The sequence below is a fragment of the Neofelis nebulosa genome, chromosome 1 (genome assembly GCF_028018385.1).
Source record: "Neofelis nebulosa isolate mNeoNeb1 chromosome 1, mNeoNeb1.pri, whole genome shotgun sequence".
Taxonomy (NCBI): Eukaryota; Metazoa; Chordata; class Mammalia; order Carnivora; family Felidae; genus Neofelis; species Neofelis nebulosa.
In genome coordinates, this window is record NC_080782.1 from 111,398,812 (window position 1) to 111,417,484 (window position 18,673).

Below are 18,673 nucleotides of genomic sequence, written 5' to 3' on the forward strand. Positions count from 1 at the left end.
TGGGGAGGACAGCTGTGTATGCTGTGCGGTGCTCTCGCGGGTCGCACCTTACCAAGGCACTGCAACCCAGGGAGGGCGGGCACACTCGGCTGGGCCGCGGCGCAAAGCTCAGAGTGAAGGGGTAGGCGAGGTGAACGAACTTGCGCTGTCCCCCTAGATGACATCACAACTGTCGCACACTGTGTTAGCTGACAAGACGCTCTCACTTTCCCCTTATTTACTGACCAAGCAGCCGCTGCGCTCGCTGTCATCTCACCTCTCCAGTTCCTGTATTCCGGAACATAGTAGTATTTGTTCCCGAACAGGTCTGTGCCGACTTGCTCCTTCGCTTCCTTTGACAGCGCTCTCCATAAAGCACGGAACAAATCCTGAGACCAACCCATGCAGTCAGTCCGGCTTTCAGCGCGAATCTCAGACGGATCCGCCGGGACCCAAATACACGCGCTCTCTAGCCGCGGACCCAGCCCACCCGCTTTAGCCTCACGCCCTTCTAGTAACGGCGCTCACCATTGGTCGGATGTCATCTGGCTTGACCAATGGGAGACCCCACTGGTACAGCCTCCGCGCTCTGTCATGGCGGCGTCCGGTGTTCAAGCCCGTATGAACGGACAGGATGTTAGGGTTTTTGTCAGCGAGACAGACCGGTTTGGACGACCCTCTTCGCCTCCGGAGAGCGGAGTCCACACGGAGGTAAAGAAAACCTTACATTTTTCTCAAACAGCCCATTCAAATCTGGACCAATGGCTATGTGAGTCTTGCCTCTCACTTTCCCGCTTCATTATCACTTTACCTCCACCATACTCGCCTTTAATCTCTTCTGCCTTGAGGCTGACGAAAATAAGATACCCTTTACATTCCTGTAGGCAGGTGGGTGCGCACTTGGGTTCTGGCGAAAATCCTTTCGTTTTACCTTACTCCTCCCTCACATTACGTTTCCTCTCCACTCCCTAGGGAATAACTACTCTCCAAAGATTCCTTCATTCAGTCAGTCGACATACTTAGTGAACTCCCACTTTTAGCCAAGCGTTATGCTAAGAGCGGAGTGTAGGCCAAGAACTGAACCAAGTTTAGCATGACTAGAGCAGACAAGGGGGGGCGGTGACAGGAGATGAAGCTGGAAATGTAGTCCGGGGTTCAGTGAGGAAGAGCCTTGTGTGCTTGGTGAAGAGGTATGAAGAGGATAATAAGGTGACAACTGTTGGATTTTGTCTTCTGCCTGGAGAGTGGATTGAAGTTGAGAGCAAGCAGTGAAAGTCAAGTTAGGTAACTGTTCTAGTTGTCCAGGAGAGAGCAGGTGGAAGCCTGAGCCAGGGAAGTAGCGGCGGTTGGGTCAAAGACAGTGAGGATATATGAAAAATATTTAAGAAATAAAATCAACGAGCTATGGAAATTGTTTGGATATATAATAAATGGTGAAAAGAAAGGCGTCAACAATGATTCCCAGATAGTTGCTTTGTATAGCAGGGTAAATGATGATGGTATTCATGTAGATAGGGCTTTCCAAAGGGGGGAACAAGTTTTACTGTAACTTTGCCCATACTGATTTTTTCCACATTACTATCTCTTTTTTTTTAATTTGTTTAAGTTTATTTATTTTGAGACAGAGACAGCATGAGTGGTGGAGGGGTAGAGAGAGAGAGAGAGAGAGAGAGAGAGAGAGAATCCCAAGCAGGCTCCACACTGTCAGCACAGAGCCTGATGTGGGGCTCAAACTCACAAAACCATGAGATCATGACCTGAGCTGAAACCAAGAGTCAGATGCTTAACCGGTTGAGCTACCCAGGCACCCCTCCCATATTACTTTTGAAGAACCTGTGACTTGGAGAGAGGAAGACAAACTTCATGATATATATTTGATGCTCGGAAGAAATTGAGAGATCTTTAATGTGAGATAGTATGTGAAGTGATGTGGGAATGAGATCACCTAGGCACTATTTGTGGAGTAAGAAAGGCAGTTCAGTAACAAACAATCTGAGAAAAATCAACATTTAAAAAAAATTTTTTTAAATGTTTATTTATTTTTGAGAGAGGGAGAGACAGAGTGCAAGTAGGGAGGAGCAGAGAGAGAGAGGGAGACATAGACTCTGGAGCAGGCTGCAGGCTCTGAGCTATCTGCACAGAGCCCAACCCAGGACTCAAACCGACAAACTGTGAGATCATGACCTGAGCTGAAGTCAGACGCTTAACTGACTGAGCCACCCAGGTGCCCCAAGAAAATCAACATTTAAAGTTAGCCTGGGAAGCGTCTGGGTGGCTCAGTCAGTTAAGCGTCCGACTTCAGCTCAGGTCATGATCTCGAGTTTGGGGGTTTGAGCCCCATGTCGAACTCTGTGCTGACAACTAAGAGCCTGGAACCTGCTTCAGATTGTCTCCCCCTCGCTTTTTGCACCTCCCCCACTCACACTCTCTCTCAAAAATAAATAAACATTAAAATAAATAAATAAAGTTAGGCGGAAGAAGACTTCAAAGAGGAGTTGAAGGAAAACCAGGGTGATGAAGTGTCATGTACACTAAAAGAAGACTGTTTAAAGAGGAAGCCATGAAATGTGTCGTTTGCTGGCCCTAGCGCCCTTCTTTGCTCTCAGTGGTTCCCCATCCCATTACTCTGTTCTCTCTATTCAATTTATTAATACTGAAATTGTATTATGTATTTATTTTTTTTATTAGTTTATTGTTTTCTTAACCCCTATGAGAAAAAAGACATGAGAAAAGAGGCCTAAAAGAGTTTGTATTAAGCGGATGGTGTTATTCAAAAAATAGGAATTAGGAGAAATTAAAAGTATACATTATATCTGAACAGCAGGGTAGTCACGGATGGCCTTGAGAAGAGTATTTTCAGAAGAACTGTGGGAATAAAAATAAGATTTCAGTGAGTTGGAGAATGACAGATGAAAGGAAGTGGGAACTGCCAACATTAATGACTTTTTAATTGTCGACTCTCTTTTTAAAGAGAAAAGCAGAGTATAGTTAGTTACTGAAAACTGATACATATGATTTTTTCTAATATCCCAAAAGAAGAACTCACCTGCTATATTAGTTATCAGTGGATGGGTAACAAAGTACCCCCAAAACTTAGCAGCTTAAAACAACAAAAGATTTACAGTAAAGCCCTGGTTTGTGAACTTAATTCGTTCCGGAAACATGCTTGTAACCCAAATCACTTGCACATCAAAGTGAATTTCCCCATAGGAAATAATGGAAACTCAGATAATTTGTTCCACAACCCAAAAATATTCATATAAAAATTATAACTATATTGTAATATAATACGAAATAATAAAGAATACAAAATATAAAGAAAAATAAACAAATGAACCTGCACTTTGAAAACCTTTGTGGCTGGTGTAAGGGAGACGAGAGAGGAGGGTTATAGTGTAGGATGACTTTCACTGTCACTAATGGAATTACTGATGTCTATTGGCTCAATGTAATCTTTTTCTGCATGGGAACCATTGTATATGCTCACGTGGATGTTAACTACAGTACAGTATTAATAAACTTTTATCATATACTGTATTTAATGAAACTGGCAGTAAGGCGGTAGAAGAAAGGGTCTATATCTACAGGCAGCCAGATCTAGAAGGAAGTAAAGCATTCCTAAGCTTACTCTTGTATGGAAAAGCAAAGGACTATCCTATCCTACCACAATTACAAACAGACAAAAATAATAAACTATTGTAATGCATGATAATAATCTTTTGCCTGTTTCCACGAAGCAGTGTATGTGTTTTGTATTCTAAAATGTTGCAGCAGCTTTATATTTAGTATTATGCTTTTAGAATGGGAAAATATGTTTCAAATACTGCATGTAATTTTAACTAAATAAGTAAACATTACATCTTTTTTAAGCAAGCTGATCTTTGATCAGTTTTAAACATGATTGAGATTGCATCCACTGTTGTCCCCTTGTCCCCAACCCCAGTCAGTGCAGGGTAGTCAGCAATTCCTACTCAGCTCATTGATCCATTCTAATAAAAGCATATAGACATATCCAGAGTTTTTTATTTCAATAATTCCAAGAACCCAAGTTTTATTTCAGTGACTGTAAAAACTCAAAATTTACTTTTATCAAAATTTGTCAGTCTTCTCTGATAATTTAGCTTGTTTCCACCAAGTAGTTCTGCAATTCTTCCATTATGATCAGTAAACATCGGAAAGTGAATGAACTTGCCTGTTAGACCTTTAATTTTTGTGAAAATAACTGTACTTTTTAAAAAAGAATCAGCATTATTTTTTAATCTAGTAAGTTCAGAAGTCTTATTATATCAGTAAAAATTTAAATCATGTCAGCTACTGAGAGTCTAAAACAGTGGTTTTTTCAGAGTCTTTTAATTTTAAATAGTCCTTGATCTGAAGAAGCAATTAAGTAAAGCTCTTTGTTAAAATTCTGTGACCTAATTATTCTGATTATGCCATTTTATTTTATTAAGATTTATTTCTTTAAGTTTATTTATTTTTAGAGAGAGAGTGTGCACACACACAAGCAGGGGAGAGGCAGTGAGAGAATCCCAAGCAGGCTCCATGCTGTCAGCACAGAGCCCAATGCAGGGCTCAAACCTACCAACAGCAAGATAATGACCTGAGCCAAAATTAAGAGCTTAACTGAGCCACCCAGATGACCCAAGATTTATTTTCTTTTGAGAGAGAGAGAGAGAGAGAGCACGCACTACCATGAACAGGGAAGAGGGGCAGAGGTAGAATCAGAAGCAGGCTCCACTCTCAGTGTGGAGCTTGGTGTGGAACTCAGTCCCACGACTCTGGGATGGTGACCTGAGGGAATCAAGAGTCGGGTACTCAACCAGCTGACTGAGCCACTCAGGTGCCCCTGTTTATGCCATTTTAATATGAGCTAATGAAATACAAATGCAGAAAGAGTTGCTATTCTTACAAAAACTACATAGACCACTTTTGAAATAATTCAAACAAATGGCTTAACATAAAATGCTGTTCAATAAGGTATATTGATTGAGAAAATGTTATAAAAGACTTGGGGAAAATACAAAACGATGGAACAGTTTTTCTCAACTTTGCCATAACACAGGAATCACCTAGGGTCTTTGGAAAAAGTATTTGTGCCAAAGTTCCAACCCTAAAGATTCTGATTTAATTGGTCCAGGCCACTGGGATTTCTTGAAAGCTCCCTAAGTGATTGTTAGGTTTAGCCAGGATTGACAACTATTGCTGGAGAAAGATTCCACATTCGTTTGCTTTGCATATGTCCAAGATTCCATATTCATTTGCTTTGCATATGCCTTAAATGTTTACTCAACTAGGGGCGCCTGGGTGGCGCAGTCGGTTAAGCGTCCGACTTCAGCCAGGTCACGATCTCGCGGTCCGTGAGTTCGAGCCCCGCGTCAGGCTCTGGGCTGATGGCTCGGAGCCTGGAGCCTGTTTCCGATTCTGTGTCTCCCTCTCTCTCTGCCCCTCCCCTGTTCATGCTCTGTCTCTCTCTGTCCCAAAAATAAATAAAAACTGTTGAAAAAAAAAAATTAAAAAAAAAAATGTTTACTCAACTAAAACAAACAAGGTAATAAAAACATCTTTTGTGTATTTACCCAAACGGATACAAGAATACTGATTCGAAGGGGCATATGTACCCCAATGTTTATAGCAGCATTATCAACAATAGCCAAGCTATATAGAAAGAGCCCAAATGTCCATCGACTGATGAATGGATAAAGAAGATGTGGTATATATAATGGAATATTAGCCATAAAAAGAATGAAGTCTTGCCATTTGCAACAACATGGATGGAGCTAGTGTTTTGTGCTAAGTGAAATAAGTGAGAGAAGGACAAATACCATGTGATTTCACTCGTTAGAATTTAAGAAACAAAACAGATGAACGTAGGGGAAATGCAAAAAATAGGGAGGGAAACCATAAGAGACTCTTCACTATAGAGAACAAACTGAGGGTTGATGGAGGGAGATGGCTGGGAATGGGCTAAGTGGGTGATCGATTTTAAGGAAGGCACTTGTGATGAGCCCTGAATGTTATATGGAAGTGATAAATCACAGAATTCTACATCTGTAATCAATGTCACCATATATGTCAGCTAACTAGAATTTCAATAAAAACTTGAAATCATAAAATGAGTTAATAAATAAAACATTTGAAGAAATGGTTAAGGTATGGTTTATAAAGGAAAGATGATGTGGCACTCTGTTCAGCACATTTAATTCTACTTCAGACAATTGGCATATAAATATTCAGGCAGTCCTTTCTTTCTGTACTGGTGCACATCTATAAAACTAATTGTGCTAACTGAACCTAGGAAAGGTAACTTTAATAATCGGTGGAGAAACTATTATTCTGTCGTATTTAAAATTTCTTTGTAAAACACTAACCTTTTATTGTCAGTCATAAACACATAAAAAATGAAAAAAACAGTAAATCTTTAGTACACTTTAGTGTAAAACATTAGAAACAATTTGAACTACAGTTCTCTCTTTATATTAAAAAAACCAGGGGCAGTGCCTGGGTGGCTCAGTTGATTAAGCATCCATCTTCGGCTCAGGTCATGATCTCGCAGTATGTGAGTTTGAGCCCCACATCTGGCTCAGAGCCTGGAGCCTGCTTCGGATTCTGTCTCCCTCTCTACCCCTCTCCCACTCTTGCTGTCTTGCACGTGCTCTTTCTCTCTCTCTCTCTCTCTCTCAAAAGTGAGTAAACATTTAAAAAAAAAATTGTTTTAATTTAAAAAAACAGGGCGCCTGAGTGGCTCAGTAGGGTAAGTGTTCAATTCTTGATTTTGGCTCAGGTCATGATCTCACTGTTTGTGAATTTGAGTCCCATGTCAGGCTTTGGTGCTGACAGTGGGGAGTCTGCTTGGGATTCTCTCTTTCTGCCCCTCTCTCTGCCCCTCCCCTGCTCACCCTCTCTCTCTCTCTCTCTGAATATTCTCATTGTATAACTTATAATACAAGTTGAGCATCTTCTCTATATCTTGGCTAATTATCATTCTTTCTAAGTCTGAATCAGATTTGAACATTTTATCCTTTGCATTTCAATGTCGTGAAATATCTCTGAGAGGTTTTTTTTTTTGTTTGTTTGTTTTTAATGTGAGTGTTTTTGCCAGTGTTGTTTCCTCTAGGACATCCTTAGCCTTTTCATCACAACCACTTTTCATCATTTATTTGGGTAAGTTCACTCACCTGTATTGATTTCCTCAGTGTGCCTCTTTAGACTTTGTCAGGTGGCCGTAGTGTCCACGTTTCCACAGTCAGCTATTTCTTCTGTATTTCCATTTGCAGTACATTTAAGTTTTACTTCCAGCATTATCACTTAACGTTTCTTTGGTGCTGTTTCATTTTTGTTGGCCAATTCTTTGAAAGAAGTCATGTAAATTGGTCATAAACTATGATGTGCATGTTATTTTTGTAGTGATTTGTGGACTGAAAAAGTAGTATCCAGCTTTGTGTTTTATGCTGTTAGTCACGGTTAACATACTGTAGTAAATGACTTTTGAGCCACATTGTTGGGGGTCTGGTATTTAACTAAATCCTGGTACCTGAAATTCTGTTTAGTTTGCAGATTGTGCAAAGTAAGGACTGCTTGTATATTTAAGTTAAGATAAAGCATTTAAAGTAGGGCTTCTTTTTAAGATTCCCCTCATTAAGTGATGTCTTTGCTTAACTAAACAACTGCACAGTCATATTTTATTTAAAGATGTCTACTCTAATTTGCCCCAAGGTCTTTCTTGTCAATGATTAAAGACAAAAGCATGAGCACTGATTTGCAAAGTTTATAATTCCTAACCCCAGTTTTTTTCACAGCATTCTTGAGGTATATTTGACATATAATAAACTGCACATTTAGTTAGAGAAAACAGTTTGATGAGTTTTGACATACATATACACTTTTGAAACTATTACCATCAGGATAACAAATATCCATAAGCCAAAAATTCCATCATAATTCCTTTTCTTTCTTTCCCTGCTTCATCCTGTTCTGCTCTAGGAAACCACTCCTCTGCTTTCTGTCAGCATAGATTACTTTGCATATGCCAGAATTTTGTATAAATGAAACTATGTTTTGTCTGACTTTTCATTGAGCATAATTATTTTGAAATTTCTCCTTTTGATTCCTTTTTATTGATAAGGAATATTCTCTTTTGTGGATATATAACAGTTTATCCATTCACTTTTTTTTTAATGTTTATTTATTTTTGAGAGAGACAGAGTGCAAGCGGGGGAGGGGCAGAGAGAGAGAGAGAGAGAGAGAGAGAGAGAGACACAGAATCCGAAGCAGGCTTCAGATTCTGAGGTGTCAGCACAGAGCTGGATGTGGGGGCTGGAACTTGTGAACGGGGAGATCATGACTTATGCTGAAGTCGGATGCCCAACAGACTGAGCCATCCAGGTGCCTCTATCCATTCAGTTCTTGGTGAACATTTAAATGTTTCCAGTTTTTGACTATTATATATAAAGCTACTGTGAATGTTCATGTACAAATCTTTGTGTGGATACATGTACATATCTTTGTGCTTTTATTTCTCTTGGATCTATGCCTAATTTTTGAATGACTAGAGTATATGCTTCACTTTTTTTTTTTTTAAGTTTTTATTTATTTATTTATTTTTATGTTTTTCTTTTTTCTTTTTGAGAGAGACAGAGACAGAGCATGAGTGGGGAAGGAGCAGAGAGAGAGGGAGATAGAGAATCAGAAGCAGGCTCCAGGCTCTGAGCTACTGGCCCAGAGCCTGACGCAGGGCTTGAACTCACGGACAGTGAGATCATGACCTGAGCCGAAGTCAGATGCTTAACCAACTGAGCCACGCAGGTGCCCCTTATTTATTTATTTTTGAGAGAGAGAGAGCAACAGCGCCAGCAAGGGAGGGGCAGAGAGGGAATCCCATCGGGCTCCATCCTATCAGCGCAGAGCCTGACATGGGGCTCAAACCCACGAAACCACAGGATCACGATCTGAGATGAAACCAGGAGTCAGAGGCTCAACCAACTGAGCCACCCAGGTGCCCCTATGCTTCACTTTTTAAGAAACTGGTAGTTTTGTAAAAACTTACATTCTCACCAGTGGTGGATGAGTGTGCTATTTGCTCACATTCCTTTCCTCCTTTTTTGGGGGTGGGGGGTTATTTAAACATTATTTAATATTCGATTTTAATTAATCTCTTGTGACATCTCTTTATATGATATTTTTGGTGATTGTTCTAGGAATTATAAAATACCCACTTTCATTCTCTCCTTAGAATCTGTAGTTCACTGCTTCATTTGGCATATAGAAATTTTACCACTTTTAACCCTCCACCATTGTTGTCTTTACATATTATATTGTGAACCCCATAAGATAATGTTATACATTTTTTTCAACTGTCAAGCATACTGTAAGGAGAGTTGTCTATTATATTGGCCTAGATATTTATCATTTCTTTTGCTCTCTCTTCAATCCTGATGTCCCAGGTTTCCTTCCTGTATCATTTCCCTTCTGTCTGAGGAACTTTGTTTAGCTCTTCTTTTAGAACATGAACCAAAATTCCTAGCGTGAACATGCATGTTCCTAACATGTAGCAAAACTCCATACTCTCAGATATTCATCACAATGCACCTTGTTTACTCCATAGAGCTTAGGCACACAGAACCTTTCATATCCAGGAATAATGGGAACCCTCCTGAAATCCCAGAAGCAGACAAAAGCCAATCTTGTAGGTAGACCTTTCTAAGGATAGCAGTCTCTGGCCTGCTATATTAACTCTTATTGCACACCTTGTCTCCATCTACACACACCATATCCTCGTTTCCCTGTCGCATTACCCTCCTACTTTCCTTCATTTAACCCCTCTTAGTTCATTAAAACTTCAGTCCTAAAGTCTTTAGTTTGGGCAGAGGTAGGCTTCCATACACTGGCAGGGATTAGGTTGGTCTAAAGTGATAATGCAGACACTAACTAGGTTGAGGAGGTACTCTTAAGTGTGGGGACTGACCAGCCCAGGCAATGGAGTGTTAGGGGAGGTAGAAATCAAAGCCCAAGCCTGGTGAGCAGCATTCTTTTTGGGGATGGGGATGATATTGGTGACAGGAGATCGGTTACATATAATGATATTGATCAAAGAAATATATTCATGATAATGAGAGCCACACTTCTCACTGTTCAGAGAAAGGAACTCAAGGAAGGGATGATTACCTTTGTTTATGTTTGTATATTATTTTGCTGGTTACAAGAAGCACACGTTAATGATATAATCTGAAAAATCATCAAATAGAAAAACATTTTAAGAAGAAATGGAAATTTCAATGGAAAATGTGAAAAATTATTTTGTGGTGAAATATTGAATCTCAGAGATAGCAGAACAGCATAATGGTCTGGAGAAAAAAGATCAGAGTTCAGATCCAGTTCAGCCAATTATTAGATGTATGACCTTGGGAAGATTAGTTATGTCTTAGTTTTATAATCAGGAAAAGCAGTTAATAATGTAAACTACCACCTAGGTTACCACTTATTACACTTACTATTACCACTAATTACAGAGTCAGTGAACAATAGGCTTTTAATATTAGCTGTAACTGTTATTGATCAAGGTCAGACAAACAGTAAGTGTTAGACTGGATATTTGAACCTAAGGCTAAACTTGTTCCAGAAGACAAAGCCACATGTATATCTTTATTTTTTTCTATTTAGTTTTTAAATTTTATTTAAATTCAAGTTAACATATCCATGTATATCTTTAAATCAAACATTTGATATTGCTAAAATGGTTACCAAAATGTTTACAATTACTAATACTGCTACTGTGAGTGCATAAAAGTATCAGTTTGTATCTTTTCTAGCAGTGTGCATTGTTATTTTTTTTTTAATAAAACTACCAATTAGGCTAAAAATTTTCATGTAAGTTAGCATCATGTTGATCAATAATGAATTTAGAAATCATTCTGGTTAAATTAATGTAAATGTTCTTTAACATCCAACAGATTAAGGCAAATTCTAATATTTAACCTTCACTGGGCTCTTACTATGTTATGTGCTAGTCATTGTGATGAGCGCTTTCCGTGTATTAACTTATTTAATGTTAATATCCTCTCCAGAATAAGGATAGCTTACAGTTAGGTAATATCAGAAATTTCATTCATCTTAATTTGTAAGAGTACTTATTAACTATTTTGACTTATAGATATTTAATTGTGTTTTTAAAAATGTGCTTAATTGTTGAATTAAACATCCTCATCATGTATTTCTGCCTAAGGCATAAGAAACACCAAGGATTTTTTTTGTTAAATACTGTAATTTAAGCTTTTGTCCACTAGGTGTCCTCAGTTAAGTTTAAGATACCAGAATTTAACTTTTTCTTCATGAACATTTCAGTCTGTAAATATCTTAATGAAGTACACGTATTTTTTTTAAGCTTCTTTTTAAGTTTATTTATTTATTGTGAGAGAGAGAGAGAGAGAGGAGAGAATCCCAAGCATACTCTACACTGACAGCACAGAGCCCAGTGTGGAGCTTCAACCCACAAACCAGAAGATACATAATAACCTGTGGCATACCAGGAGTTGAATGCTCAACCAGCTAAGCCACCCAGGTGCCTCAAAGTACACCCTTTAAATGAAGTTTAAAATAATGCTTCAGGAGAAATTCCATATATGTAAGTGTTAGTACTGTTGATATTTTTTAAATTCATGTAAAGTCTTTAAAAATCTGTAAATATCTTTGAATGTGTGGTAGAATATTTAAACATTACTTGCAATTTTTGCAATATGTGTAATTTTGGTGAAATAAGGACGTTTTTAATGTTTAAATTACTTTTTTATTGTTCTGTCTTTCTTCCCCCCTCCCCTTTCCATTTTTATATTTTATTCAAGGGTTTTGGGACTGGAGTTAAACAAAGACAGAGATGTTGAAAGGATTCATGGCAGTGGAGTTAATACCCTTGACATTGAACCTGTTGAAGCAAGATAGTAAGTTTATTACACTTATACATTTTTTGTCAAAGTGAGATGCAATCAAATCTTGCTTTCTGATTACTTATGTTAATGGTTCCATAAAAATTAGTAAAATTTCTAAATTGTAGCATTTTAAATCTGACATTACTCATTTAAATAAACACAAAACCTTACACTCTTAAAATGTTGGCAGGTAAACATTTACAAACTACTTTATTTTATTTTCTTTACGTTTATTTATTTTGAGAGAGAGAGAGAGTGTGTGCCGTGCATGTGCCAGCGTGGGAAAGGCAGAGAGAGAGAGGGAGAGTGAGAATACCAGGCAGGTTCTGTGCTGTCAGTGCAGAGACAGATGCGGGGCTCAATGTCACAAATTGTGAGAATGTTCATTGTGAAGTCAACAGACATTCAGACTTTTTGATTGCAGAGGGCTTTTAAGTGCTGGATTGTGTGTCTTAAGTGCCATTTTAAAATAGAGTTGCTAAACCATGAGAGAGTCTTAAATATAGAGAACAAACTAATGGTTGCTGGAGGGGAGGTGAAAGGGCATGGGCTAAAAGGGTGATGGGCATTAAAGAGGGCACTTGTTGGGACGAGCACTGGTAAGTCTGACTGATAAGTCACGAATCACTAAATTCTACTCCCAAAACCAATAGTACACTATATGTCAACCAACTTGAATTTAAATTAAAAAAAATAAAAAGGGGCCCTGGGTGGCTCAGTTGGTTAAAGGTCAGACTCTGGCTTAGGTCACGATACTCTGGTTCAGGTCATGATTTCAGTTTGTGAATCTGAGCCCAGCATTTGTCTCGCATGATGTCTCTGCCAACAGCCCAGAGCCTGCTTCAGATCCTGTTTCCTCCTCTCTCCACAGAGAGAGGAGGGAAAGGGAAAAGAAAAGTAAAGAAAATACAAATATGAAGAAAAAACAGAGTTGCTACTCTAAAGGAGTCTAATGGGAAAACAAATATAAAAAGTGAAAGTATATGTTGGAGAATTAAGCTTGAAAAATCCAGACCTGTATTTGAGCTCCTCCTGTCTTTACCACTTGGCAGCTGAGTGACCTTGAGCAACATACCTAACCTTTTGAGTTCTCAGTTGCCTTAGCTATGCAATGCCAAAAATAATAACTGCGTTACAAATTTGTTGTCATTTAAATGAGATTATATGTGTAACATGCTTAGCATAGGACCTGGCATATCATTAGAGGTTGCCCCCACTCCTATTAATCAAAAGCTTATCACCTATGCTTTTACTCCTTTCAGTCCATTCTCCACACAGCAGCTGATGCTTTAAAAAATGCAGATATCAACATGCCATCCACCCACTTAAAACTCCTCTTGATCCCACATTGTTTTACAAGAAAGTTCAAAAAGCTTCATGTGGTCTGTAATCAGAACAACTGTAAAAGTAACTAAGGTTTGTTGTGTTATGTTACATATAACATCACCCCAGAATTTTTATATTATAATGAAGTGTTATTATTATTTACATTAAAATCAACCAGATAGGTTCGATAGAATTGTTTTTTATTTTCAGCTACTTGTCATAGTCCCACCTAGTAGTACATGAGAAACACGTACAGTGAACACATTCTCACTTTAACACATGGTTAAATCTAAAAGGCGATCTGTGATAATTATTTCCTTTGTTCTGAACTTTTCCACATGCAACATAGTACCTCCGATTCAAGGTCCACTGTGGGCTATTTGCTTATAAAATAATGACATGAACAGTAAGTGATAGCTAATTTTTTTTTTTTTTTTTTTTTTTTGGTCATGGGTGCTGGCGGAAAAGATACTAAGTACTGCTTCTCCAGCCAGCCATTTGAAATAGAGATCACTTGTCTGACCTGTGAAGTACATGAAGCTAGTAGGCTACCAGTTGACAGAGTCAATGAGAAATATGGGAAATTACAGATTATATGTGCGTAAAATATGTGGAAAATACAGGCTGAGGAGTCTTTTTACAGAGCATATTGAGAAAAGTCAAGATTCTCAATACAGTGTTTTTCCCCAGTGAATGGTAAAAATCTGTAACTATTTCAGATGTTTGCTAAGACTTGTTTTTTGCATTAAACCCTTTTGACAGCAAAGAGTAATAAAAAGATATGTTTAATGGAAAATTAAATATTGATGTCTTTCTCAAGAAAACCAGTGCACATGTAATTTGTTCAAAATGCTTTTTAATATTTTCCAACCACCATGAGAGTTGTGATATCACTGAAACCAGAGTCGAAACCAGAATATACACATCTGATAAAGAAGGATTTATTTCCAAAGTTAGGAGTTATTTTAAGAAGTCTACCTGAAAATAATGTTTTAACAAGTACAGTTGCATAAGTACATTTGCACACCATTCTATGAAGCTCAAATTTTCTTTGATATCTTCTAAATTCTTCTAAGTAAATTTTATTAATTTTGTAGTTGTTAAAAGTTATATTTTCCTAAATACACACTTAGTTAACTACAAAAGTTTTATAGTGAACACATTAGCATGGCATTACTTGCTGTCTTTCTTTACTACCCATCATTGACCAGATTTTTAGAACTGTCTCAGCAAAGAACTTTGAAGAACTACTTTTAAATTAACCTTATTGTTCTACAAATTGGTATTGAATTTTTCTTAAAACAAGTCTATAAATCAATGCTTCTTGAACATGCTCCTGGCTCGTGAACCCTTTATAACTGGTGTACAAGATAAGGAGCTTGTACCAGAATGTAAATTTAGTATATCACTAAGCACACAATTTAGATGAGCTGAGATATTTTTGGTAGCAAGATTTTCTCAGTGAGGAAAGAATTGTGTTCATTTCTGGCACAAGATCCTTATCTTGCATGTTAAATAACAAACTGAAGAGGGCAACATAAAAAAATGAATGTATAATACTTCTAACAAGTATAATCGATCAGATATCCCCCCAAACCACAAAATATGGATGAGTGGGAACAAATCACTGATAACTACTAGGTCCGTGTCGTATCATTGTATGTCAAAAGAGGCAATGAAAGCCAGTCTAATAGACCTGATAACTCCAAAATAAGAGTTAGTTGAAAGTTTAGCAAGCTAATTTCATCACAGTGGATGACACTGGAGAGGATGACATACTCCCAATTATTAAGGGGTTCACAGTAAGACTGGAAGGGGCTGGACCAGTCTGGGCCCTGTAATCTCTCCACCTAATCAACTTAAGATTTTCTAAAAGACAAAACTGAGGAGAAACTGTTTGGAATAGAATCCAATATGAGCATTAGAGGGACCACAGAAACAAAAAAAGATGGCCCAGGTAAAAATTGGGGAGGTGAATAGAACCAAGAGTTCTCTGAAAGTGAGCTACCATGTTTTGAACCATCTTATAAAAAAAGAGGAGGAGGGGCGCCTAGGTGGCTCAGTCGGTTAAGCATCCGACTTCGGCTCAGGTCATGATCTCGTGGTCTGTGAGTTCCAGCCCCGCGTCAGGCTCTGTGCTGACAGCTCAGAGCCTGGAGCCTGCTTCAGATTCTGTGTCTGCCTCTCTCTCTGGCCCTCCCCCATTCATGCTCTGTCTCTCTCTGTCTCAAAAATAAACATTTAAAAAAAAAAAAAAAAGAGGATATCCTAGAGATACAAAATGTAAATATTATTCTAAACCAAGCCTCCCTTTTGAAAGTTGAAGAAAATTTAGTATAAACATGAGCAAAATAATAGGATTAAAATCAAACTCCATTCAAAATTAGTGTAAGAGCAAAGGGACTAAGTAATACCCTTATAGTAGTTGTGCCAGAAAAATATACCCACAAAATAGGTGAAAACCCTAACCTAATATTTCAAAACTAGCTAAAAGTCATTTTAAAAAGATACAAGATGTGAAAGAATAACAAGTTGGAATTAGGAAAACTTGTAAATGAGATGAACAAACTCAAGAAAAAATGATAAATAAAAGAAAAATGTTTCAGAAATGAAAACTAAAGCATAAGGTACATAAGCAAATGAATACAAGAGCTAGTACCCTAGAAATAGAAAGTAGAAAGGGGGAAATTTCTAAAAATCAAAAAGAAATGGAGAAAGACAAAGGATTCAAGAGATAGGGACATACTTGGAAGATAGGCAAAGAATAGCCAGCATCCCATATAATAGGAATTCCCAGAGATGAAACACAAAGGAGGAGAATAGAGTCAATATTAAATCTATAATCCAAGAAGACTTTCCTAAAATAAGTCAGATCTGAAACTACATATAAAGGAAAGAAAATCATATTTTAACTAAAACTGATTTGGGGCTTTATACCAAAGAAATGAAGTTTCTTGTCTGAGATCTTCAAGGAAATAGTGTGAATCAGGGATTGGATATCCAGCCAGACTGATTTTCAAGTACAAAAGAAGAGACAAATTGTCAGTAACATACAAGAATTCAGGGACTATTGCACTCACTAGCCCTTTCCTAGGAATTTACCAAAGAGTAAAATTACAGAACCAGAATGAGTAGAGAGACCGCAACATGAGGTTTGACTATGAGTAATAAGAGTAATACTTTATTTGTCCATAGATCTCTCTGTCTTTTGTGGTAGATTGTAGACCCTGGAAAAACAGAAACTATGCCTGCCTTGTTTGCAGTTATGCTAGCAGGTGCTCAAAGTTGAATGGAGTAAATGTGTTTTTAATAATAGAGGGAAGGAATCTAACGTTTATTGATCCTTTATCTCTTTGAGGCCATGTAAACCTCACTTGTGTTTAACTTACACAACTTCTTTATGATTTGGGTGAAAATGCACCCTTTTTCACAAATGTTAAAAGGCTTAGTAACTTGCTTAGAGTCAGATCGTTCCTTGTTAACAGCTAGTCTGTCTGGTTCCATTTTCCTTTAGCACAATTTTAATTAGGACATCAAGAATGACTTCGTAATAATTAAGATAAATCTTTTGCCATCTTGTTTCTACTGTCCATTCTTTTTGGAATTATAAAGATAAACTTTAAATGATCACAGATTGAATCTTTCTGTATTCATTCTATAAATACTAGAATGAGAAATTTTAGTTTATTAAAGTCTATGTTAATGACAATTTACTCTGGATTTGTGGGCATAATACCTTTGGGTGTTTATAGATCACTAATTTTCAAAAATATGTAATAAGTAAATGTGGTACCTAAGATGATAAATTAATGTGCACTTTTTTATTATTAGCATGTTATCAGGTGGTTCAGATGGTGTGATTGTACTTTATGACCTTGAGAACTCCAGCAGACAACCTTATTACACATGTAAAGCAGTGTGTTCCGTTGGCAGGTGTGTATTAAAAATGTAATTCATGAATGTATAAACAATTTAGTGCTTTTTGCATCAAATACAAACCATAACAATAGCAGTCATATGATGGTCTCCAGCAAGTTGTTCACATGACATTTTTTACATGTATATCCCTTGACATTTTTTTTTGAAAATAACAACTGAAATTCAGGCATAGCTGTTTTTAACATGAGACTTCCTCAAAACAACTTTGGTATCAGTTTTCAAAAGGAATTTATATAAAAACTTCTGATTATGTCATTTTTGTTATACACCTACATAGCACACCTCAAGTAACTCATTATAGTTGTAGTACCATTTAGCATAAGACTTTTTATAAGTCTTTCAGCTAGTTATAAACACAAATTACATTTTTTCAACTGATATTAATAGGGTAGAAAGTTTAAAAGATTAATGGATAGAAGCAGTAAATGTACTGGTAGTCCCTCACCAAACACACACCTATGCACACCTGTACGCAAGTGTTTTATCTCCATACTTACTCAAAGCTGCCAAACTTAACATACCTCTCTTTGTCATTAGTCTTCTGACTATTGTAATTTGTTCGTAATGGCCGCTTAATTCTTTTTTGTCACCTGTATCTGATCCAATATTGAGCATAGCTTTGAATTAACAGAGAGAATGGGTGTTGGGGAAATGCTTTCAAAAGGAAAAACTTCATGAACGTTAATGTCAGCAACCATTCGGTATTAATGCTGTTCCCAAAGCACTTGAGTAGATACATAAGTCCATGCAAAATTTGGGAGGAGATTTACAATTGTTTCTTGGCTCTGGTGCTTCACTTTGAAAATAAAGATTTGGGAAACTATTTCTCTGAACTTCAGGTTATTTATTGTTTTTTAAAGATAATTATACCTGTCCTCTCATTCTTGTAAGTTTTTTGTGGGACTTAAACGAAATACTGTCTTTTAAAAAGCATGTTAAAAACTGTAAAACAATATAGTTACAGGGTCGCTTGGTACAGAGCAAAGATAACACCTCAGATAGTGTGAAACTTGGTTTCTAAGAGGCCATTTACACCATTTTATGCTCTCACTCCACTCTCACCAAAAAACCAAAACACTTATATTTTAAAATGTAAGACAGTCATATTAATTCATTTTCTCTTCTTTTATCTTAGCTAACATTTTAACTTTATTTATTTTGTTATATATTAAAATGGTATTTTCCTGTATACCACATGTATTTACTGTTATCCTGAGGAACTGTGATCTACTTTCTTGTATATAAAGTCAAGTAAATGCTTTGTGTGTCAGTCTTCTGTTTTACCATAACATTCTTCTTGGATTCAATCTCTGTCCTTAAAAGCATAACTTTGAATGTAAATGGGCATACAGTGAGCATGTTTGCAAAATGAGTTAAAGTAGCATTTTATATTCAAACACTTTATAATCTAACTGTACAAAATAATTTTACTAAAAAATTTTATGAAGTTAATGTGGCTCAGATTGCTGATATTTATTTTTGTGTTACTTAATGTTTGTATTCATTAAATG

General features: G+C 37.1%; 2 protein-coding genes across 5 annotated transcripts in view; one reads left to right on the forward strand and one right to left on the reverse strand.

Annotated features, from left to right (window-relative positions):
* The window catches only part of NDUFAF2 (NADH:ubiquinone oxidoreductase complex assembly factor 2), a 175,470-nt gene extending 174,997 nt beyond the window's left edge, over positions 1 to 473 (reverse strand). Inside the window, exon 1 of the mRNA XM_058731769.1 lies at positions 257 to 473. Coding sequence (XP_058587752.1) covers positions 257 to 383 — 127 coding nt within the window. The 5' untranslated portion in view covers positions 384 to 473. The remainder of the gene's footprint in view (positions 1 to 256) is intronic.
* A 71-nt stretch (positions 474 to 544) lies between these two features.
* ERCC8 (ERCC excision repair 8, CSA ubiquitin ligase complex subunit) overlaps positions 545 to 18,673 on the forward strand; it is a 62,950-nt gene continuing 44,821 nt past the window's right edge. Inside the window, exons 1-3 of one of the 4 annotated variants that reach the window (XM_058731710.1) lie at positions 545 to 690; positions 11,814 to 11,909; positions 17,055 to 17,156. In XM_058731710.1, coding sequence (XP_058587693.1) covers positions 614 to 690; positions 11,814 to 11,909; positions 17,055 to 17,156 — 275 coding nt within the window. In that variant the 5' untranslated portion in view covers positions 545 to 613. Of the gene's footprint in view, positions 691 to 11,577; positions 11,597 to 11,813; positions 11,910 to 16,418; positions 16,518 to 17,054; positions 17,157 to 18,673 lie in introns of those variants that run through there. The other 3 variants (XM_058731713.1, XM_058731717.1, XM_058731727.1) reach the window with 3 other exon arrangements.